The 24,851-nt window shown below is 31.4% G+C and overlaps 1 protein-coding gene across 2 annotated transcripts in view; it reads right to left on the reverse strand.

The window, feature by feature from the left end:
- LOC134724753 (uncharacterized) overlaps nucleotides 1–24,851 on the reverse strand; it is a 52,183-nt gene that overhangs the window by 19,606 nt on the left and 7,726 nt on the right. The window contains exons 4-20 of one of the 2 annotated variants that reach the window (XM_063587975.1): nucleotides 21,442–21,630; nucleotides 20,292–20,426; nucleotides 18,671–18,761; nucleotides 17,909–17,985; nucleotides 16,429–16,536; nucleotides 15,421–15,561; nucleotides 14,846–14,936; nucleotides 14,297–14,400; nucleotides 12,762–12,899; nucleotides 12,164–12,251; nucleotides 11,882–11,943; nucleotides 10,991–11,128; nucleotides 8,939–9,026; nucleotides 6,927–6,997; nucleotides 5,746–5,883; nucleotides 5,432–5,519; nucleotides 4,321–4,391 (exon numbers count right to left, since the gene is read on the reverse strand). In XM_063587975.1, the coding sequence (XP_063444045.1) occupies nucleotides 4,321–4,391; nucleotides 5,432–5,519; nucleotides 5,746–5,883; nucleotides 6,927–6,997; nucleotides 8,939–9,026; nucleotides 10,991–11,128; nucleotides 11,882–11,943; nucleotides 12,164–12,251; nucleotides 12,762–12,899; nucleotides 14,297–14,400; nucleotides 14,846–14,936; nucleotides 15,421–15,561; nucleotides 16,429–16,536; nucleotides 17,909–17,985; nucleotides 18,671–18,761; nucleotides 20,292–20,426; nucleotides 21,442–21,630 (1,818 nt within the window). The remainder of the gene's footprint in view (nucleotides 1–4,320; nucleotides 4,392–5,431; nucleotides 5,520–5,745; nucleotides 5,884–6,926; nucleotides 6,998–8,938; nucleotides 9,027–10,990; nucleotides 11,129–11,881; nucleotides 11,944–12,163; nucleotides 12,252–12,761; nucleotides 12,900–14,296; nucleotides 14,401–14,845; nucleotides 14,937–15,420; nucleotides 15,562–16,428; nucleotides 16,537–17,908; nucleotides 17,986–18,670; nucleotides 18,762–20,291; nucleotides 20,427–21,441; nucleotides 21,631–24,851) is intronic. The other variant, XM_063587976.1, reaches the window with a different exon arrangement.

The raw sequence follows: 24,851 nt of genomic DNA on the forward strand, positions 1-24,851 counted from the left end.
ACTTGAAATGTACATATGCTTAAACACTATATATATACCATTGGTTAAATGCTCCGTATATAAATGGGATAAATTTCACAAAACAAGAACAAAATATGAGCAAATATAAGAATATACAGGTTTTTTTCTGGTTCAAAAATGAAATTGTCCTCCTTTGTAATATATTCATCAGCAATATTGACTGTGACAAATTTAATTTTTATTTTGCATACACCCTAAATGTTTGTGAATAAAATTTAAGTATAAAACATGAAACTATATTGTAAAAAAAAATATTTATGAGATGTAATAGAAGAGATTTAATATTCTTACTCTTATTCTCAGTTAAAGGGCTGCACATCTTTCAGCTTTCTTGCAATATAGTTTTTGTGATCTTTCAATTTTTTACAATGCTTTGTATGTCATTTTAATGTCTTAAAAATAGGAGGTTTACAGAGATCTAAAACCAACTTCAAAATACCTGTATTATTGACAGGTAAACTATTTAATGAATCAATCAATAAGAAATCCAACAGGATGTAGCAGTACCCTTTTAAAACCAATCCCAATAGACATAGAAAATATATCATAAACCTTTGTTTAAAATCAATAAAATTTGATGCCATAATTGTTAAAAATGTAACTCAATATACCTGATATTTAAATCTTTATAAAGATATAAAACAAGTTTTATTCCTCAAGATTGTTACCTTTGAAACTACAAGATGGCGTTATCAAAATCAGCCATAAAAGCTCAGGATATTATTTCTTGTGACTTTTGTGAATCAGAGACAAAGTTAAAATGGAAATGCCTTGACTGTGAACTTTCAATGTGTAATAAGTGTTGTGATAAAATTCACCCTAAGATTAAAAACGCTAAAGAGCACACAATAGTAGATATAAAGCAGGTAGGAGTGAATGGTGGTCTTCGAAACTTAGACTTTACAAACATCAAGTGTAAAGTACACACAACACAGTCATGTTGTATTTTCTGTAGTAATTGTGATCAACTGGCCTGTCCAAGCTGTATGACAAAAGGGCACGCTGGACATTATTTCAATGAAATTAAAGAAGCATATGAAATGAAAGTAGAATGGCTAATATATCAAAAAGGAAAAATAAAAATGAACGAGACAAAGCTTGATGAGGGGGAGAGAATACTTGATCAGATATCAGCTAGGGAGAATTCCAATTGTCAGAAGACAATTCAGGATATTCAATGTCAGAGAGAAGCATTAAAAAGAGAGGTAGATAAATATGCCCTTTAACTCATTGAAGAAGTTAATCTAAATATGAAAAGCATCCACGTTTCAATTTCTGATGAGGAGAAAAATGTCACAACAAGCCGACAAAAATAATTCAAAGAATGCAGACGAGATTCTCACTTCAATGGAGACATCGTTTTTCTTTGAAAATGCTGACATCATAGCAAAATCCTTCGATGATGAAATAGAAGAAATCAATGTTATCAATAATAGAGTGCCAAAATTCAAACCTGGAAGAATTTCGCAATCAATTTTTGGCACATTATTTGAAGACATTAGTTCCAGCAATACTGTAATAGATTTTAAAGTGAAAAAGGAGTTTACCACTGGATTAAAACATTGTCACCATATATCCGCCTGTTCTGATGGATCATTGATAGTGTATCTAAGTTTGTAAACAAAGTAAAGCCTGAGGGGAATATTCTCACAACAGTTATAACCATAAACACTGTACTAGGTGGAATAGCTGTCACATAGCTGTTTGGAGATGGAACATATAAGCTCAAACTTGTCAATGGTAAGAGTGGGAAAGTCAGTGATTCAAAGTACAAAATAGAACCATTATTGACAGTGTCTGTCCATATAACCAGTGATCACAAGGTTATTGTAGGTGCTAAGAGTCCCGGTGAAGCCTTCCCTGTGACAGGAAGAAGAGTGGTTATTGTAATGGATCAGGAGGGGAATCAACTCACTGTGTATGAACAAGATAAACATAAACAAAATATATTTTCATACCCTTGTAGTATTACAACCACAAGTAATGGGAATATCTTTGTTGTGGATAAGGTTGCAGAAGATTGGAATGGGAAGGTATTAATATTAGGTATGGATGGAAATATTTTATATGAGTATAGTGGGTGTCAGCATATCAAAAGAAAGGATCAATCATTTAAACCAACCAGTATAACAACTACAGCATCAGACAAAGTAATTGTAGTTGATGGATACAATAAAATTGAGAATGGAAATGGGGAATGTGTCAAAGAGACAACAACCCGACCAAATAAAAAACAACAGCAGAAGGTCACCAACAGGTCTTCAATGTAGCGAGAAATTCCTTCCACATCCTTGACAATTCTGGTAACCTGTTATTCTACTACAATACTATGGATATAGGAATAGAGAATCCATTTTGCCTTTTTTTCACAAATTCAACAACATTCTACCTTGGATGTTTGTCACATGAGAACAGTTCAAAAGCAAAACTCTATGAGATTCAGTGTTAAGGATTTTAGTTATCAATAAAATTTGTAATAAAAATTTTTACTTATAGATTTTTTTTTTATTTAGATAATCAAGTTGTTCATCCCAAAGTGAGTTGAACAATCTTTTATGAAATTATAAGAAGGGTCAAACTTAGTTTTCTAAATTGTCCATCCCAAAGGTTGGGTGTTTTTTCATTAATAAATATATGTGCTCTACAGCATTACATACTTTGGGATGTATAATATTAAGCTTCAAGAGTTATAGAAAAGAAATGAAAATACTAAACTTCCCAAACCTTTCCTTGTTCAGGGTGCCACATGTTGAACGGGATCTGCTTACCCTTCCAGAGCACATGAGATCACCCCCAGTTTTTGGTTGGGTTCGTGTTGCTTAGTCTTTAGTTTTCTATGTTGTTTTTTGTGTACTATTATTTGTCTGTTTGTCTTTTTCATTTTTAGCCATGACATTGTCAGTTTATTTTCAATTTATGAGTTTGACTGTTCCTCTGGTATTTTAAGCACCTCTTTTATACCTTTATTCAAGGATCAGTTAGGCTTTGGCCCCTTATTGGTCTCTAATAAGGGTAAAACAGAGGTTTTCATTTGCACTGTATCTTCTCAGCATTGGGTACCATCTTCAAACAGATAGTAACTAAATAGTTGGTACCACAGGCCCTTATTAAAATTAAAAGCAAGGGAGGGTTTTGGGGTTTATGTTTATTACAGAATTTGTTCATTTCTGTCATTCTAAGGTAATGATGCAATGGAAATTTGATTCAAACATAACATGTATAAGTAATTATTATTTAGATAATCAAATTGGAATTGACAGTCTTATCTTATTTCATCTATTTGGATTGGAAAGATAATGAGATTTTAGTAGAAGAGCTACAATAAAACAATACATTGAAGAAAAATAACCTTGTAAGCCTTCACCAATGACTTTGTAACAGCTCCTCCTTTGCCAGAGCTGACCAGAAAAAAAATGGTACAAATATTTAAAATGAATTTGCATCAGTAAGCTACATAAAACACTAAATGCAACAAATTATGAACTAAATGTTGCTGACATGGGTGTTGGCATCTATGGGATGTAATTGTTGAACAGGTATTGCCAATGATGAATTAACATACCATAAACTGTTCACCGAACAATTATATTAAACAGAGAAACAGACCATGCATACTTTAATTATTTAAACTTGGAGAAAAACACCACCGTCTTTCTAACAGACATTGACATGAGTTTAAACATAATGTGATTTCCAATTTTTTCCTTGAATATGTGCAGAGTTAATTTTTCAACCAATTGAACATAAACAAAAAGATGGAAACCATTCAAAAATTGCATGAAAAGTAGAATTAATCATGTCTAATCAATGAGATTGGGCAAGACAGAAGTGTTACATCCCACAGCATTCAATGATAGAAAAAGAAAACAAGATCAAAATCAACAACAAAAAATGCATCAAATTTTGCAAAAGATAGATACAAGAATATAGAACCTGCCTTACAAGATAGCTTAAACATTGGTATTCTACAAGAGAGGGAGGAAAGATACCAGAGGGGCAGTCAAACTCATAAATCGAAAAATAAACTGACAACACCATCGCTTGAAATGAAAAAGACAAACAGACAAACAATAGTACACATGACAATAGCACAAACTGTATAATTATAGAAATTGTCTCATACCCAAATTAGTTTGATAAACTGATGGAATTTATCAGGTACTCCATTAATTTTCTACAAAATATGACAGGAGAAACCAAATATACTATCAAATTCATCAGTGGAGGGAACACTAATCACACCAGCCACCCAAATTTCAATTTTTTTAAAGACAAGAACAACTTTAAAACTAATTTTACCTCAACTCTTTCTGTGATCATCTTCTCAATCTGTTTTGGTCCAAATTTAGGTGACCATGATATACTGTCATCTAGAAATATACATTTGTCTTGAAAATAGGTGACAGAAATTTACATAAAATCTAAACTACCTTGCAACTACGCTGTTTTCATTGTCTTAATTTCGGTTCTTGGAGGAATATGAGCCTGGCTGAAAACAAACATAATACAAATATGTTTAAACTAAAGCAGCACCCACAAGAGTGCTTTATATACATACATCTAGCAAATACCTCAATGTTCCATTTCATGGGAAATCCACCATGCAAGATATTATGGGTTCATATATTATTGAATTCAGAATAAGTTATAACTTTATATCTTTGAAAAATGTTTATGGATGTATTATGTCAACGTTATAAATGTATTCCAATAAAAGAAAAATACAGAGTTGTCTCCCTTTTACCAGGAAAAAAATAATATCTTAAAAGTAGCTACCAATAGACCACTTTCGAGTTATGTCATTCACTGGAAAAGTTTGTCAATTTTGTGCTTCTTTGAGATGTCATTTACAAGATAGAGAGAGTGACAAGACTCCTTGTCACGGTTCAATGATTTTACAGCCAGCCAGCTGTATAGGATTTCAGAAGACTTAAACGTCCTCTTCCACCATAAACCAAGTTTTTGAGGGATTGCAACAAACTCAAAAGATGTCTATTGACTGACACAAGTTTGTATTGTAATACTCCATAAAATAATTACATTAGATTAAAGTTTCATTATAATATGTTATTCTGATTGGCTAACTGCACATCACATGTTTTTCCGTAAACAATTGCATTAGACTATAAAATTTATCATGCATGATGACAGGAGGTCCCACAATAAAGTGCACAGGTGAATTAAATAAAACTGGATAAAAATCGTGTTTTCATGATCCTAGCTAAAAAATGTAATTATAAGTATTGAATGCTTCTTTTTATAACTTTATAGGGTTGTAAAAGCGCTGACTGTGCGTACATTTTTAGAATGAAGAGCTTCCGCGCTTCATACAAAATGTACTTCGGTCAACGCTTTTACACCCCAATAAATTTATAAAAAGAAGCATTCAATTCTTAAATATAAAACTTACTAGTACATAGTTTGACTTTTTCACATGTCTTCTTTGGATCGAATCCTAACACAACATCGTTAACTATAATGGGTGCATATGTCATACACTGAAATAAATTAAAAATATACATTTTGAATATGTTAAATTAGGTGAGCATGAAATTTTCTTTCTATGTGAAAAGTGAATATCAAACAGTTTTCATAAAATTACATACATTTTCAATTTAAACATCCAGTCATAATACAATTTTCATTAACAGTTTTGACATGATAAAATGTCACTTTGTAGCTTCTATAGCAAGGAGTTTATAAATTAAGAGCTGATTTACTCACCAAAGACTTCAATGGACCAGGTAATTTACCACAAAACTCATATACAGTAGCATTGATCTGACTGGCTGTTTCATTCTTTGCAATGTATGAGTCTATTTCCTGAACAATTAATTTGCATATGGCACATTCTGGACCAGCCTGAGAAAAAACCCATAAAATGACCAATATGACAGTATATAAAATATAAACAAATCTACATTCAACTATTGATAAAATAGCAAAGCTTAAGAATATAAACATTTGCAGGTCACTTTATTATACATCGTTCAACAAAGAACAATGTTGACTTTAAAATAATTCTATAGCCTAAATGAAATTGAAATAATACTTTAAGTACCAGAGACCCTACCTTTATCGTAAGATTAACCTTAAAAAATTATTCATGAAAATAAGTTCATGTCAGGTGAACACTGACTAGCTCACAATAATCTAATGGACTAAAAATAGGTCACCTTTTGCTTAAAATTGTTAATCATGATAATCTTCCATACACCAGTCTCTAATTGTTTTATAAGAAAAGGTTGGCTTAAGCTACTTTACTGAACATAAGAATATGTTCTTACAGTGGTGTAATATAAGCATAAGGACGTAAAACTTTATGGAAAAGTGCACAAACTCTGGAGTCATCTATTGATCACTGACCCAAGAAATCATGAATATTGAAATATCTTTATTTAAACACAGTTGAGTGGAGGTATTATAATGTTGAGAAATAATTGATGATCAACACAACAGGTGCCACATGTGAAGCAGGATCTGTTTACCCTTTATGAGTAATCTGATATCACCCCTTGATTTGGTGGGTTATTTGTTGCTCAGTGTATAGTTTTCTATGTTGTGTTTTGTGTTTTATTGTTTGTCTTTTTTACTTTTTAGCCATGGCATTGTCAGTTTATTTTCGACTTTACTTATGAGTTTGAATGACCCTTAGGTTGTTTTTTTCCTCTCTTTTATATCTCAACTAGATATGTCAAATATTTGATATATAGATATAAGATCTACTCTGGAATCTCTGAAACTAGTATCAAACCATTTGTAGTCAATTTCATTTATCTTGTTTGACAAGTACCGGTAGTATTCTTTCAAAATACAAACAGAATAGAATTTAACATTTCTACACATATCAAAAGATTCTGCCCATCAGCAGTAGTAAGACAAAACAGGTTTAAAACTAATTTTACCTCAACTTTTTCCTTGATCTTCTTTTCAATCTTGTTTGCTTCAGATTTTGGTGACAACATAATACTGTCACCTAGAAATATATACATTTGTCATTGAAAAAGATTAAACAAATAACATGCAAATCTCCATTATTAAAATTTAAACCACCTTGCTTTGACACTATTTTTTTGTCATTGATTTATCTGAAACAGTTTCCTTAAAGAATATACAACTATAGGAACCTGACTCAAAGAAAATAATCCAATATTCCACCTCCTCAGTGATTTATATATATATAGAGGAAGCAAATAATGCAGTGCAGCATTGTATAGGACACAATGGTGAACAAATTCAGTGAAATATATTTCTTTGACACATTCCCAATTTCCATTCTCAATTTTATTCTAAGAAAAATCAAGTGAGTTGCACAAATAATATATGAGTTTCTCATAATAAAGAATACTGTATAAGTGGTATATATGTGAAAAATGTATATACAGTCGATTCCACTTAATTGCATACCGCTTAATAGCATAATTCGGTTAATTGCATACTTTTCTCCTGCACAAAACCATTTCCCATTCACCTACTGTTAAATTGTCCGGTTATATGCATAGCCTTACAAGAGGCATTTCGGTTTATTGCATAGAAAATAATCGCCAGCTAGATATGCTCAGTTAAAAATGACGAGATTTTTGACCGGAAACGGCAATTTGGTAAGTATATTTTCTTGAATGCATCATAATTTTCATTATCATTTCACATTTACTTGTGTGTTATTCAAATAAAATTTTAAAACAGTATCTTTCGTGTTTATATGATTATAGAAAAGGCCTCGATGTGTACACAGGTAAAGTTTCCCATATTCTATTTTAAGCCTCGAGGTCATAAAAATGTCAATCAGCTGATTGTTGTAAAAACACAACCATTCTATGATCTTCTATCTCAAAAGGTGTTAATTATTGATTGGATTTCAAACATTGGTCATGGATTATATTTTGGGTTAATTTTTATAACATTAACGCCTGCTAATTATCGATCATTATCCAATGTCACGGTAATTTCGTAATTCAGCTTGGGTGATCTACATTTATGTTAAATATTACAGGGCATTTATATATGGTTGAAGAATTTTATACATCAATCTTTCCTTTTTAATATTTTTCTAAAAGAAAATTAACTTCTGATTATTATATTTTCTCACTTTCAACACTCGTGTCCAGCAAATAACCTGTGTATGGCCCCATCACCTGTTAACTGCTTTGCATAAACGAAACTAGCAGTTTTAAAGTAACAGTGTAACATCACTGTGTAATTGGTAAATACTGCATATCAAAGGCAGTTCATTGCACAATTATTGTTTACAATGATTAAACAGTTTATTTTAAACAAAGCGTAACAATTTAATTTGTACATCCGGGTCATAGAAACAAATCTATTTTTAGAACAATTTTATTTTCGTATCTCAGGTAAAGGAAAAGTCGGTACATAAATAAACTAAAACAAAATGTGTTTATAAACTTTATTGAAAGAATACACAATGAAATAAAATGTATGACAGTAGACAAATAACTTTTATTAGAATAAATAAGCATTCATTATGTTGTAAGTGGACTATGGACGTACATCTTTCTTCTTTGCTGATCTGCACTATCGATGTTATTTGACTCCGTAATTTGTCATTTCGGATATAAGCATACTCCGCTTTATTGCATAATTTCGTCTGACAAATAGGCTATGCAAATAACCGGAATGTACTGTAATTGTATTATTATATGTCTCTAATAAAATTTATAACAAAACCAGAGTTATCTCCCATTTACAACAAAAGTATGCAAGTAATAAGTGATCAGAAGCTACTAATAAACTGACCCAATATAAAAAAAGAAGATGTGGTATAATTGCCAATGAGACAACTATCCACAAAAGACCAAAATGACACAAACATTAACATCTATAGGTCACTGTACTGCCTTCAACAATGAGCAAAGCCCAGTTTGTATAGTAATAATTCATAAAATATCAAACTTACTTGTACATAGTTTGACTTTTTCACATGTCTTCTCTGGATCAAATCCTAATACAACATCGTTAACTATAATGGGGGCGTATGTCATACACTGAAATAAATTATATATAGGAATCAACATTTCATTGTCTGAAATAATTTATCATATTGCCAGATATTGTTGTCAGTATATTTGCATTTATATATTTCTAGAATCATTATCTACAAAAATGTGTCCATAGTACACAGATGCCCCACCCCCACTTTCATTTTTTATGTTCAGTGGACCCTCAAATTGGGATCAAACTGTAATTTGACATTGAAATTAGAAAGATCATATCATAAGTAACATGTGTGCTAAGTTTCAAGTTGATTGGGCTTCAACTTTTTCAAAAGCTACCTTGACCAAAATCTTTAACCTGAAGCAGGACAGACGGACAGACGAATGAATAGACAGACAGACGAATGGACAGACAGGCAGACAGACAAACAAACAAACAGACCCACAGATCAGAAAACATAATTTCCCTCTTCTACCGTAAGTCGGGCATAAAAAGGAAACAAAAAGAAAACTTAAGGTTACAAGGTTGGTAAACTAACAGAAACAAATCCTTTACTTTACAGGAAATGTCTTTGATATTTTCAGTCCACAGTAGTACACTTATTGTAGCTATTATGCCACATATGTTCCCATTGGACTCAAATCGGAACATGTGTAAAAACTTTTCCTCAAACCACTTGTCAAAGGAAATCAATACTGGTGGTAAAACTGTTCAATGGGTTGACCTTAACAAGAGGTTTTATACATCCTTCTTAGACAACATTTTACAGTATGGTCCTTAATATATCAGTTTGCATGTCTGTATGTCAACAATCGGTACATGTACAACAAAATGAAATGTTTTTCGCTGTTTTCATAGGTAAAGTCAATGAAACTCAATAGAGCAAAGAGTTTCCAAGTTGTGAACAGATTTACTCAACATTAAATTCAATAGAGCAGGGATTATAAGTTCAGTAGGGAGTTTATTCATACACAAGTTAAATATCAAGGAATTGATTTACTCGATGGGAAATTTAGAGGAGCAGGAAATGAATAAGTTAAGAGCTAGATTACGAAACAAAGAATTCAAATGGGCAGGGAGAATTAGGTGAGCAGAGAGTATATAAGTTTGGAGCTGATTTTCTCCCCAATAGAATTCAAATGGGCAGGGAGAATAAGTTGAGCAGAGATTTAAAATTTAGGAGCTGATTTACTCCCCAATAGAATTCAAATGGGCAGGGAGAATAAGTTGAGCAGAGAGTTTATAATTAAGAAGCTGATTTACACCCCAATAGAATTAAAATGGTCAGGGAGAATTAGGTGAGCAGAGAGTTTATAATTTAGATAGATATAGGAAGATGTGGTGTGAGTGCCAATGAGACAACTCTCCATCCAAATAACAATTTAAAAAGTAAACCATTATAGGTTAAAGTACGGCCTTCAACAAGGAGCCTTGGCTCACACCGAACAACAAGCTATAAAGGGCCCCAAAATTACTAGTGTAAAACCATTCAAACGGGAAAACCAACGGTCTAATCTATATAAACAAGCTGATTTACTCCCCAATAGAATTCAAATGGGCAGGGAGAATTAGGTGAGCAGAGAGTTTATAATTTAGAAGCTGATTTACTCCCCAATAGAATTAAAATGGTCAGGGAGAATTAGGTGAGCAGAGAGTTTATAATTTAGGAGCTGATTATTCCCCAATAGAATTAAAATGGGCAGGGAGAATTAGGTGAGCAGAGAGTTTATAATTTAGAAGCTGATTTACTCCCCAATAGAATTAAAATGGTCAGGGAGAATTAGGTGAGTAGAGAGTTTATAATTTAGGAGTTGATTTACTCCCCAATAGAATTCAAATGGGCAGGAAGAATTAGGTGAGCAGAGAGTTTATAATTTAGAAGCTGATTTACTCCCCAATAGAATTAAAATGGTCAGGGAGAATTAGGTGAGCAGAGAGTTTATAATTTAGTAGCTGATTTACCCACCAGAGAAGTCAATTAACCAGGTAGTTAGTTTAGAGTTTATTTACTCACCAAAGACGTCAATGCACCAGGTAATTTACCACAAAATGCATATACAGTAGCATTGATCTGATTGGCTGTTTGGTTCTTTGCTATAAATGAGTCTATTTCCTGAACAATTAATTTGCATATTGCACATTCTGGACCAGCCTGATAATAGAAAACATAAAATGACCAATATAACAGTAACTATATCATAGTCTTAAATCTAAATACTGTAGAAGCATTAATTTTCTTGGGGTTGAAATATAGTGGTTTTGTCTCTTTAAGATTTCATGGGGATTTAATTTTAGTGGTTTCTAGTAAATGGAAGGGATATTATATGTAGGTTAAATTTTTCGTGCTGGTTTTAAATTTGTGGATATATTCTTTCCATGAAATAAACTAAATTAAATCCTCCACGAAAATTTTTGCTTCTAACGTAGTTAACTGAATCAATTTGTACATTATAATATACTGTGGATTCATTTATTTTCGTGGGAACCAATTTTCGTGGATTGAGGAAAACTTACATGTTCATGGATATTTGATTTAGTGGTTTAGCTGAAGTCTGCATACAAGCCATGAGAAAATTAATCATTCGTTGAACATTTAATTTCGTGGTTCAACTGTTCCAAGGAAATCCACGAAAATTGGTATCAAACGAATAATAATGAATCCACAGTATATACAACATCTTTAGTTAAATATACCTGCATTGTTTTTATCAGTATATTATTACAAGCACTTACAACAACTCTAGAAAAAAGTATAACTAGATGATTTTAAATCTTATAACTATTATGGCAATGGAGATTGAGAACAATCATAAAATTGATCTATTATAGAAATTAATGTGTAGTTATCTTTTTTTTCTTTATCAACAAAAAAATTCCCTCCACAAAAAGGGGGGTCTGACTATACCTTTATCATAACTTCTTCAATATTACTGGAAGGGAAATCTTTTGTCAATGCTATACTGTCATCTGTCATAAAAAGAAATTTAAAACAACATTAAATCAAATAGTGTTTTAATAACAACATCTTTCAAATACAATATTGGGGAGGGAGAAAATATTAAATCGAACTGCAATTTTCAGAAAATTGGATACCCGTTTTGAGACAAACATTGGCTTTGATATCTCGAATTTCATTTTAATATCTTAACAATAATGCAACAAACATATTTGAAATGTGAAAACTTACTTGTACACAACTTTACTTTTTCACATGTCAGTTCAGGATCAAATCCTGACACAACATCTTGTACAATAACTGGTGCATATCCATAACACTGAAATTGAATATTATAATAGCATTAACCAATATACTAAGGTAACACTTTTGTTTATATTTTGCCACATATATAAATTTCATACCAAACATTATTTTTTTGACAGCACCCGTAAAAGTAAATAGAATATCAAGCAAGCAAGCTAGGAGCCTGCTAGGATGAATTGATAAAGTCAGTATCAAAATATAAAATGTCTTTTTTATTCTAATTGGCAATTTGCTTATTATAATAACTGTATTTTACAAAAAAACAAAACTGATAAAAAATACTGAACTGCGAGGAAAACTCAAGACAGAATGCCTGTTATCAAATTGTAAAATTGACAGCTCAAATGATAAATATCTTCATTTCTTTTTTTGGTATAAAAGAATGAATTTATCAACAAACATTTAGATTCTTAAATAAAAATTTGCCCTGAAAATTAACTAATGCTTTGAATCCCTGAACAGAGAATGCATTTGGCCATACAGTAATCACTCAAGTTAAATTTCAAAACATTTATATACTCACCAGTTTGTCTAGTGGAGCAGGTAGTTTACTACACAAGTTATATACAGAAGCATTAATGGCTGCAGAAGACTCATTTGTTACAATGAAGTGGTCAATCTCTTGTATGATAAATTTACACAAAGTACATCCTATACTGGCCTGGAAGTATATAAGATAAACATTATCAAAAAAACTATACCACAAGGCTTAAAGATAAAAGGATATACTACAGGTATCACATAAAATTGACATTCTCATGATACTTGAAAATGAGGTCAAGGTCAGATGAACCCTGCCAGATGGACATGTACACCTTACAATAATGAAAAATTAAAGGACATTATTACCAGTCAAAATTTCAATTCTAATAAGTCTTTTCCCTCAAAAAGTAAAACACTGATCTTCATTTATTGTATCTGGTATAAATAAATGAAAACATTCATCTACAAAAGTTGTCGTTAAAGTCCATACAATACTGTAACAATGTAAAATATTTTGCCCCATAACAACCATTTATTTTTTCATTTAAGACTTAATTAATAGCTCATAAAAGGTCATTTACCAAAATTTAAAAAGATTCTTGATTTTCTTTGTTTTGTTTTAAGACCCAATAATACCAATGCAAATATAAGGTAAAAGTCCAAGTCAGCCTTTTCCCGCCATATTTTAAATCTCAAATATCTCGAAAAGGAGGTCCATGACCTATCAATATTTTTAGCTTATTTTTATCATTAATTGTTGCTCTACCAGCTTATAGTATCAGTTCTACCTTCTTAATTTATTAATTTTCACCTAACCTCACCTAAGTACATCCTTAATGGTGATTGTTTGGTTGCTGTCTCATTTATTTGTAATTCATAAATAACATGACAGTACCCAAATTGCACCTATTTGGCCATTTTTTTTTTATGAAGACAAAAATTTCCATTCTGTGTTCATTTTGTAGCTGTATCCTTCTTTATTATATAGGTACACCAATTTGATTTTTAATCCATATTGAGTCATAGAAAAATGGTTTGAATCGACCTCCAAACTATCCATGATTCCGTACCTAATGAGGAGTACCCAAAATGCATCCATGCTTAAATTCACATTATTAAAAATCAAATAATAGATGTTTTGTTTTATTTTTTCAAATATTTAGAACAATTTGATATTAGTACATGTTCACTATTCATTTTTTTTTTAAATGAGTACTGGTACAATTACATATTATTTTTTTTAAAGATGACTTTTGGTGAACGTCACATGGCGGCATTTTCATACATTTTTCTTTTTCAGTGATAGCTTCATCTGATGATATAAACTGTGAATGTGTAGTGTATATTTGAATATATTCACCTATTTTATATTAGACATGTATAATGTCAAATAACTAAAATACAAATTGTGAAGTCTCATAGAAAACTTTTAAGAATTTCTCAGCTGTTTATGTTGAATAGGTGTAATTTGGGTACTTGGTGCAATTTAGGTAACGTGACGTTACTTTTAGTCATGAACTGTATATAGTGGTATTTCATTTTAAAATTTCCCTAAAAAGAAATAAATTGACATACTTTGGCATTATTTTCTTCTTCTTTTTCATACTTTTCCAAAGCTTCTTTCTGAACCAAGTCATAATCAAACTCTATCTTTTCCACCATATCATAATCATCTTCTTCTAAAAATACAGAAAACATTAAAAATATTAAAATACAGATAAAAATCAAAGGGAAACAATTTCGGTTTTAATGAAAACCAACTTTTAACTGGCATCTTTACAAATTATTACATGTGTGACCTTCATCTTAAACTCGTTAATATCATGTGTCATACACTTTTTGTCTTGTAAACACCATGTGAACACCATGTTAACACCATCTAAAACCAGACAACATCTTTTGACCTTAATCCTTTCCTAAAAAAACATCATAATAAATAAGACCATCCTCTTTGACTAGTTTTTTTAAAATCCTTGTATTTGAAAATACAAGAACAAATATCTGGACCTGTCAGTACTTTGTATAAATTTAAAATATTGTCAATTTTTATTTGAAACAAAAAAGTAATATTAATATTTGTTTATTTATACAAAAAATCCTGAGTATGTTTATTTTCCTACTCACCATTATTACATAGTTTTATTGTTGTACAAGCCATGTTAGGATCCAAACCATTTTTAATGGCTATCAATAAAATTGGAGCAAACTGTTGGCACTGCAAAATGCAAAACAATAAAAATTTAGATTAAAAATTTCTCATGAAATAGCACAACATACTGATTGATGTCTTGTTTTGCAAAATAACGTGCGTCTTGTATTCACTTTCAAGTTTATAACTGCAGATGTTACAAAAAAGTGTCAAATCTCTCATAATCAGTCAAAGAGACTGCTGAAAAAAATATAAGTATGTACCTGCATATTCTGATGTTGAAATAACAAGCATGCATTCAGACTATAGTCTATCTGTTTAACAAATATTAAATCATTTTTGAAATAAACAGTATCATATTTTCAAGCTTCAGTTTTCTACTATTACATTTTCTATATCTGCTTTTAGTATATATTCAGATTGTCTGACCACTATATGATTATTTTTTTTTCATTGTTGAAGGTTGTATGATTGCCTATAATTGCCAATATCTATGCCATTTGAACATTTGCAATCATACCTTATCTCCTTATTTTTGTAAAGAACTTACGAGTCCCTGGAGTTGATCTGGTAGAGAGTTACATATCTGTTGTAATGATGCATTGACGGCTGCTTCTGATTTGTTAGCGCTGAGTAAGTTATCTACTTCACGCATCACAAATTTACATAAGGTACATTCTGCTACTCCACTCTATAAAAATTTAAAATGCATAGTATCTTTGAATGTTGGGTAGTTTTTGTTTTGTAAACAAAAATAATTGTTCGCTAATTAGCATGAATACCTATATAAAGCTTGATATTGTACACAAGCACAAAATCTATGCTTTTAAAATATCTACTGCTTTTAAGTAATTCCTATTTCTCACACCTGCCATTATTGCTATCAGTATAAAAGTTTAATTTTGACAGTCTAACACTAAGTTCATTTATCAGGTTATTTTTAAACTGAGCTTTTATCTTACGATGCTATTTCTTAATCTTGAAGAACCATCTGTAGAAGTTTCAAATCATTCCATAAAGATTTAACAAAACCATTTATGTCTAAAAAAAATATTTTCAGACTGAATGCTAACTTAAAAGAACTAAGTCAATCTCTATCAGTAAAATACTGAAAAATTAAAAAACATGTACTGTAAACCAACTTATATTAGCGGATACTTTATTTCGCGTTCAGCTGTTTCACGTCCATTTCGCTGCGATTTAATTTTGCGATTCTTAAAAATTAACTTGATGTATTTAAGTGAGAAATAATCAAAGTTTTACATGTTTGCGACTATTTATATTCCCGATACATTTATACTCCAAAAAGTCCCAAAAATAAGTTGGTTTAAAGTATTTTTCAAGTTTTGCTTCAACTCAATCTCTCTTATATATACCCCAAAAAAAATCAACTTCTAATGTTTCATAAAGTCTAAAAGAGTTCTAATAAGTTCTTGGTTTCTGAATAATTTAACCAAAACTGTAAATCTAAGACAAATGCTGCAAAACAAATGTCTATGTTTGCCCTGGATTCTGTCTTTTAATCTTTAGTAATGGTAATAAAGTTTATCATACTTACTGGCTCCTCAAAATTTTCTGGTTCCACTGAGTTGGTAATCTCATGGTGGATATGGGTCTTTGATTTCCCACAGATACCTGCCGTTTGTAAACAGACCTGTATACCTGTCTGAATAATAAAAAATAGAAAAACAATGAGAAACAGTACATTAAACTAGCATTGAAAATTGTGTTTCAAATATAACCATTCTGTAGATAAACAACAATATACAAAATAAAAAAATAATTGAGAGAGATATCTATTTGCCATCAATACAAAATACTTTAAATAACATGAATTATTCCATATTGGTATTATATTAGTACCTTTCTCTATATGAATTGGATTTTGAATAAAAAAGCATATTCACCTGAGAAAGTGTTATTCAGCGCACTAAATGTCAGGCGGTTTTACATGCAACGTTATGGTTAAATGTTTCATGTAAAATTTGTTATGGTATAAGTTATTCATTAAATACATGTTCTTCTCTCGGAATATAGAATAAAACAATAACTGTCTCTTGTTTCGGAAAATATGGGGTTTAATTGACTTTTAAACAAGAATGTGTCCTCAGTACACGAATGCCCCACTCGCAAAATCATTTTCTATGTTCAGTGGACCGTGACATTGGGACAAAAACTCTAGTTTGGCATTAAAATTAGAAAGATCATATCATAGGGAACATGTGTACTAAGTTTGAAGTTGATTGGACTTCAACTTTATCAAAAACTTTAACCTGAAGCGGGACAGACGGACAAACGGACGGACGAACGGACGCACAGACCAGAAAACATAATGCCCCTCTACTATCGTAGGTGGGGCATAAAAACTGATATTCACTTCGGCCGTCAGCCTCAGTGAATATCATTTTTTCAAAAGTCAATAAAACCACATATTTACCTCACCAAAAGACAATAATTGTATATTATTCTGTATTGAAAGCAATTTTTCTATAAATATTGGATTTTGAATAAATAAGCATATTCACCTGCGGAAAAAGTATATTCACTGCACAAAACGTTGTATGCTTTTAGGTGTATAATAACAATACTATGTTTGACTTTTAGTTGGTTTTGGTAAATTACTGTTATTTAATATATATTTTTCTCACTCTGAACATGGAATAAAAAAATTACTGTCTTTTGTTTCGGTAAATATGGGGTTTAATTGACTTTTGAAAAACCTAGTGACATTCACTTCTGGCGTTGGCCTCAGTGAATATCAGTTTTTCAAAAGTCAATAAAACCACACATTTACCTCATCAAAAGACAGTAATTGTATAGTATAGTTATTAACTGTTTTGTAATTTTTCCAAGATTACAGGACATTGTGGTAAATTCTTACATTACAAGGAAAAATTGTCAGTTGATACAATCCAATTGGTTTGTTGTATCATTCAATACTAAGTCAAATGTTGCAAAATTTCAGGTTAACTAATGCAGAAATGAGAAGAGGAATAAGACCCATGATATTAACTACTGAATACTTTAAACACCCCTACCTCTCCAGCAAGTCCTTCCATAATCTCTTTACAGTCTTTACAGGATAAAACTGGTTCATGGACAATAAAAGCATCTTCTGAAAAAGAAAAGTTTATGAATGAAAGCTAATGAATTGAAAATCTGTATGCTATAAATATATGACAATACATACTCTTACATATCAAATCAAACCAAAAGCAGCATGCCAATGACTGGTGCAATAAAAAGACTATAAGCTTTTTTTCAGTAAATTATTTTCTGAATCCTAAATTGATTCTCTACTGTGGATTCATTTATTGTTATGGATACCAATTTATGTAGACTAATGCAAAAATGGAAATGGGGAATGTGTCAAAGAGACAACCCGACCATAGAGCAGACAACATGCTGTTTGATTTCATTGTTGTTCCAAAGTCTGCAGACAAGCCTGTGGAAAAATTATAATTCATTGAACATTAAATTTCATGGTTAACCATTATACCCACACAAAAATAATGAAACCACGGTAATTGTATTTTCAAATGAGTTATCTCCCATACAGGAGAGTTGTACTGCAAGTTTGCAACCATAAATCTTTCCTGGCATTGAACTTTGTTCATTTAGGAAGAAATACACGATTGTAATAATTCCAGGAAGTATTTTCCTAGGGATTTGTTTTCCATAGAATAATCACACAAGAGTGACGAAAAATTACACAAGTGTTCATGAAAGTTCAAAAAGTCATACACGGAAAGTATGTTAGCTCCCTGTAATCTGAATTAATCAGTAGTAAATGTACTAACCTGCTGTACAAACTTTGATAGCCTTGCAAGCTTTGTCTGCTGAGAACTCATCCACTAAAGCTTTTAGTAACAGTGGCTCAAACTTCTGACACTGAATTATACAAAACACATTTTGTAAATAAATCATAGCCAATACACTAATATTTTTTAGCCTTTATAATTTCTGATGTACCTCAGAGAGAAAAAGATCTGCTAGTCGTTATTTGGCTAATAAAATTTGGCACTGCCAACCGATGCTCCCCAAATGCATGCATTTATTGAGAGAAAAAAATTATTTAAGACCTTTGACCTTATCCTGAAAATGAAAAGTATTTTTATACTGCTTTATTTTACTCTCCACGTTTTTACTGTATACAACTTTTATGATAAACCCAAAAAGAAAAACAAAGTAAGAATGTGAAAACCATTTATCTGATGTTTTTCTTTTATAATTAAGTGACCTTGACCTTTGATATATTGACTATAAGTTTAATAGGCATCTTCCCAATCTCATTTTTTTTTAAGTTCATTCCAATCAGCTAGGAATACATGAGTTATTAATGAAAACCCTTTGTTTTTACCACAGGAATAGAACCAACAAATGAATTGAGGAACATATAAAGCAGCGGTCAAAATCTTACCAATATAGTTATCTTTCTTTGATTTCATAATATTTTAAATGTTTTTGTCAATTTCTTACTTTTAAATTGTAAGATATATTTTGACATGGTATTGAATGTGGTTATTTGTCTTTTTGCAATGGTATTCAAGTTAGTTGTCATTTGACTCATGATCTTTGGTTATTGCCCCTTGATATCTTTTCTTTCTTTCAAATCCAGATTAACACGTACAAAATTGCTCCAAATTCAATTTATTTTGAGATTCAGTTTCAATATCTTACTGTCAAGAATGAGATCACATAAGAATCACAGTGGTGCAATTTGTTTCAGTAAGGGTTTCTGTTATTAGCTGTGGATCATCACAATGGCAGTATTTGGGGAATGTCAGAAAAAGTTCCTTTTTATGATTACTCTTGTGACAGTAGGCCATTTGGTGTAAATGTCATCATCAAACAATTGACTCCAATACTATGATGTAAGAAATGTATGGAGAAATGCACAAATATGTAACTCATTTTTTCCAATAAAGAGCTACGAATTGATTATCAAAAAACAAAACAAAATCTTTCAGCTGGGGAAAGTTTACATCAATTACGAATAAGAGCAATGATAAGTATATGTATCTTTTATCAGGTTGTCTGCATGTTGATTCAGCTGGGAGTCACAATATGAAGATTTTTGTCTAGTGAGTGCAGCGTACGAGTTAAAAAAGTCTTCACTCATATTGTGTGAAGCAGCTGATTTTTAACAATATCAACATACAGATAACCCGATAATGGATTAATGGGGCTGTATTTGCGTCTTTTGAAAGTGTTTTCTTCATTTCACCAGCCATCGGAAGATGCTCTGATAACTTCTGGTCAAACTTATCAATGTCGGTTCAAACATTATGACATCACTGATATGTCTAAGTCAAATTTATTAAGGCCTGGTCAGCGTATCACGTCACAAAGCTGTGATATGCAATGTTATCAAACGCTGAGCAGTGATATAGACAGAGGGTGACCAATAAATATACCTACCAGTGCTCCTAATTGACCAGGTAGTTCATTACAAATCTCTTCTAGTGTAGCATTGATAGCATCTTCAGATTTGTTGTTCAGGAGTCTTTTCTCAACATAGGAAACTACAAGCTTGCATAACTCACATTCTATTGGCTAAAATAAAACTCTCAGATTAATTGTCACTCAATAATGGTGCATATAGTTTCAAAAGGTAGTTAAGTGGATTTTTCAAACTGTGAAGTTGTCACTAAAAAAACTGAACATGAGAAAAAGTATGAAAAAGATGTATTTTAGTTCCTGTGTAAACAAAGACAAGCCAATTATGCATTTTAAATGGGAATACAAAAGCTTAAGTGTACTTAAAAACATTGATCCAATTGAAAAATCATGTCACTAAGATTAAAATATTAATATTTTGACAAATATTTCAAGAAAAAAGCCCAAAATGTATTCTGTTCTTTACACAGCTGCTATTGAGGATTCAATTTAATTCTTAGGGTACTGTAAACCAAATTATTTTTCGCGGATATTTTATTTTGTGTTAAGCCCTTTCTATCCCTTTTCACTGCAATTTAATTTCAAGATTTTAAAATTGACTTGAAGTAGTTGAATGAGGAACAATCTAATTTGTACATATTCACGATGTTTTATATTCGCGTTATTTTCTAGTCGTGAAAGTCTGAAGATAAATCGCTTGTAAAAATAAGTTGGTTTATATTATCTATTTTCCTGGATTTTGGGTGGTAAATGTGAACCTCAATTTTAAGGTGCTCCATAAAATACAAAATTGGCATAAAAATGTATTCAGATTTTGTTAAAACCATGTAAAAAGTATCTGTGATTTTTGTTTTCCCAAATCCTCAAGAAAAATCAAAGTTTGCAGTATCTGATATCATAATTAAAATCCAAATATATATTTTGTAAATCTGATCCCCTTAAGAAAAACTGCTTCTTTATATTATTAAATTATCTAAGTTTTGACATACAACAATTTTTAAATGTATAGTTTATCTTATAGTTACAGCTTGCTGTTTCGGTGTGAGCCAAGGCTCTGTGTCGAAGACGGTACAATGACTTTTAATGGTTTTACTTTTACAAATTGTGACTGGTTGGAGAGTTGTCTCAATAGCACTCATACCACATCTTCCTATATCTATATAGTACTTACATTAGCACCAATATCCTGTGTTATCTCATTAATTTCATTTGGTATGACATCATTACTGACAGGTGCTTGTATGACATCATAGCTGACAGGTAAAACATCATTACTGACAGGTGCTGGTAAAACTTTGGTTAAAAAGTCCTGTTCCAGTGAGGGACATACTTTTAACGATATACAAATCTGTTCTGGGTCCTGAAAACAGAATGTTAAAGTGTGTCTAATATTAAAACTTGATGAGAATGTTTTGATATTGGTAATGCTTAATGAGTTTTAATTATGCTTGCTACTCTATTTATATCAACTGACTAGGGAGCCAAGTTGGTCAAGTAGTCTATGTAGTCTAACTACTGTACCACTAGCCAGTCAACTCCAATCTTAATTGAATATGTAAGATTGTAAATTTTCCTACCGTCATTGGTTCTCTGCAGGAACTCCTACTTCCTCCATCAATAAAAAATTACCGTCACATAATAGCAAAATAGTATTGAAAGTGGCAACGGTTAACATCAATTTATCAATCAATCAACTGACTAGGCATAGTGTATGCTCAGTGCTTATTTTCTTATGTTTTATAAAAGAGGGACAAAAGATAGAAAAGGGACAGTCAAACTCATAAATCTAAAACAAACTGACAACGCCATGGCTAAAAATGAAAAAGACAAACAGAAAAACAAAAGTACACATGACACAACATAGAAAACGAAAGAATAAACAACACGAACCCCACCAAAAACTAGGGGTGATCTCAGGTGCTCCGGAAGGGTAAGCAGATCCTGCTCCACATGTAGTACCCGTCGTGTTGCTTATGTGATTACAAATCCGGTAAATAGTCTAATTTGGTAGTTCACATTCATGAAAGGGAAGGGGATTGTACGAAGGGATGATTTCAACTTCACCATTTGGAACTCTTGGTTTAATAGCTTCCAGTTATAACTTAACTCGTGTCATCTGGCATGAAAACATGTTACAATAATTCTCATTGGATTATCACTGTTAATTTGTGACCATAGTTTGCCCATTGAGAAGGGCAGATAACTTGTAAAACCTTAGAAGATGAAAATCATTTTCTCCTCCACTGTCAAATTAATAATGTTTTACGTATAAAACTTTTTAATGACATGGCATTGATAATCCTATGTTTCAAAATCTATCTTATACTCAAAAACTAATAGTCCTACTAAATCCTTCTAATATAAACCAAGTGAAAAAAACAGGTTCCTTTATAAAACAGTCTTTAGAGCTGAGGACAGGGGACTCTTAGTTAGTTTTACTTGTATAGATATAGATATGTGTGTGTTCAACTCAGTTATTTTATTGTTGTTGTTACTTTTGTTTATGTCACAAGTATAATGTTACTTATACGTCAAATAAAGATTATTATTGATATAGTCACTTGTTGGAGTTGTATTTTTATGCCCCACCTACGACAGTAGAGGGGCATTATGTCTTCTGGTCTGTGCGTCCATCTGTTGGTTTGTCCGCCTGTCCCGCTTCAGGTTGAAGTTTATGAACAAGGTAGTTTTTGATGAAGCTGAAGTCCAATCAACTTGAAACTTAGTACACATGTTCGTTATGATATAATCTTTCTAATTTTAGAGCCTAATTAGACTTTTGATCCCAATTTCTTGGTCCACTGAACATAGAGAATGAAAGTGTGAATTTCAGTTTAAGGTTTTTGGTCAAGGTAGTTTTTGATGAAGTTGTAAGTCCAATCAACTTGAAACTTAGTACACATGTTCCCGATGGTATGATTTTTATAATTTTAATGCCAAATTAGATTTTGATCCCAATTTCATGGTCAATTGAACATGGAAAATGATAATGCGAGTGGGACATCCGTGTTCTTCGGACACATTCTTGTTATTTCTGATTTTTTTCATACACTTTTCAAATTTCTTTATTTAACTGTGAGTGATCCAAATCTTAAATATCTCTCTGTTTTATTAATTGGTTGTTGTTGCCTCTAAAAGCTCTTGAGATATCAATTTCTAATTCATGATTCTGAGGTATTAACTGAAACTTCAAGGAAGGCCTGGGGTATTTGAGGAGTCACCACTGCCAGCAGTAATTTGTAGGAGACATTTTCTAAAGAGGAAATATAAAAAATTCATCAATAAAAGTTTTTTTTTAATAATAATATGATAAGAGCATCCTATATAAACATAAATTTTAAGTGCAGTTTAATTTAAAAGAAGAATGAAAATGTCATATCATAAATTTTCATTCAAATTTTCCCTAATTTCCTGTTATTTTGATTCAGAATTCACAACTCAGTGTAGTTTAGACCCTATATGAGAAAAATCCCTGACCTAGCTAATTGATATCAAAATATACAGATAAGTTACAAATATCCATGAACTAGATGTTTCTGATAAAATATTTCTGTTCTTTGACCTCTGATAACTTTAACTGTTGATGAAACATAAATTAATTATTAGACCAAATCTAAGTTAACTTATTTCAACAATTCAAAATATTTCATGTCACCTGTACTGGAACTCAAAGGTTATGATTGAAAAATAATTTATACTTTGAAGTTGAGAACCTTAACAGTGCATGGGTCTCATAGAGGTCTTAGTGTGATGAGATATTGGCCAATTTTATATTTGTAAGCGTGACAATATGAAAGTAAAAAAAAAAAAAAAAAACTAAGTCAGGCCAGACATGTGACTGACAAATAAATAATCAGGATATGGGAATCTAACAAAATAAAAAAGTGGCATCCAGGATCAGGCTCTCCCTAAAGGAGACCCCCTTAATAGCATTGTTTTATGATTTTTATTGTTATTTGGGGTACATTAGTGTTAATCTTGTTAATGGCAGATGTTTGAATTAAAGTCTCTGTTAAAACTTTGTATATATATGTCTATAAATGTTCTAGATCTATTTCCTTTCAGAGCTTGACATATTACATAAAAGACACTTGTCTGTCTTTGAAGAAAGTTTGTTGATAGATATAAGAACATATGAGCTGTATTATAATGTTGATGGTTCATAGAGTATACCAAATATCTTTTGTCTCCACTAAGGTCCTACTAAAGGAGCATGAACTGATGAAAGGGGCGTATAAAAAACTGCATTTTACCCCTATGTTATATTTTTATCCAATGGTCATGTTTTTTACAAAGCTTAAAAAACAAATTCTAGATACCCTAAGAAGCACTCAGCTTAAGTTTGGTTGGAATTGATTCAGTCATTTCAGAGGAGAAGATGTTTAAAATAGTGTACATTGATGGGACGACAATGAGGGACAACGATGGACGCCAAGTGATGGCAAAAGCTCACATTTCCTTTGGAAAGGTGAGCTTAAATGTAGATTATTGGAAAAAACATGTGTCAATATCTTTGATCAACAGTTGAGCTCTGTAAAATTGATCTGAACTGTTGGTTTTAAATGGAGATGTTGTTCAATC

This window comes from Mytilus trossulus, chromosome 7 (genome assembly GCF_036588685.1).
Source record: "Mytilus trossulus isolate FHL-02 chromosome 7, PNRI_Mtr1.1.1.hap1, whole genome shotgun sequence".
Taxonomy (NCBI): domain Eukaryota; kingdom Metazoa; phylum Mollusca; class Bivalvia; order Mytilida; family Mytilidae; genus Mytilus; species Mytilus trossulus.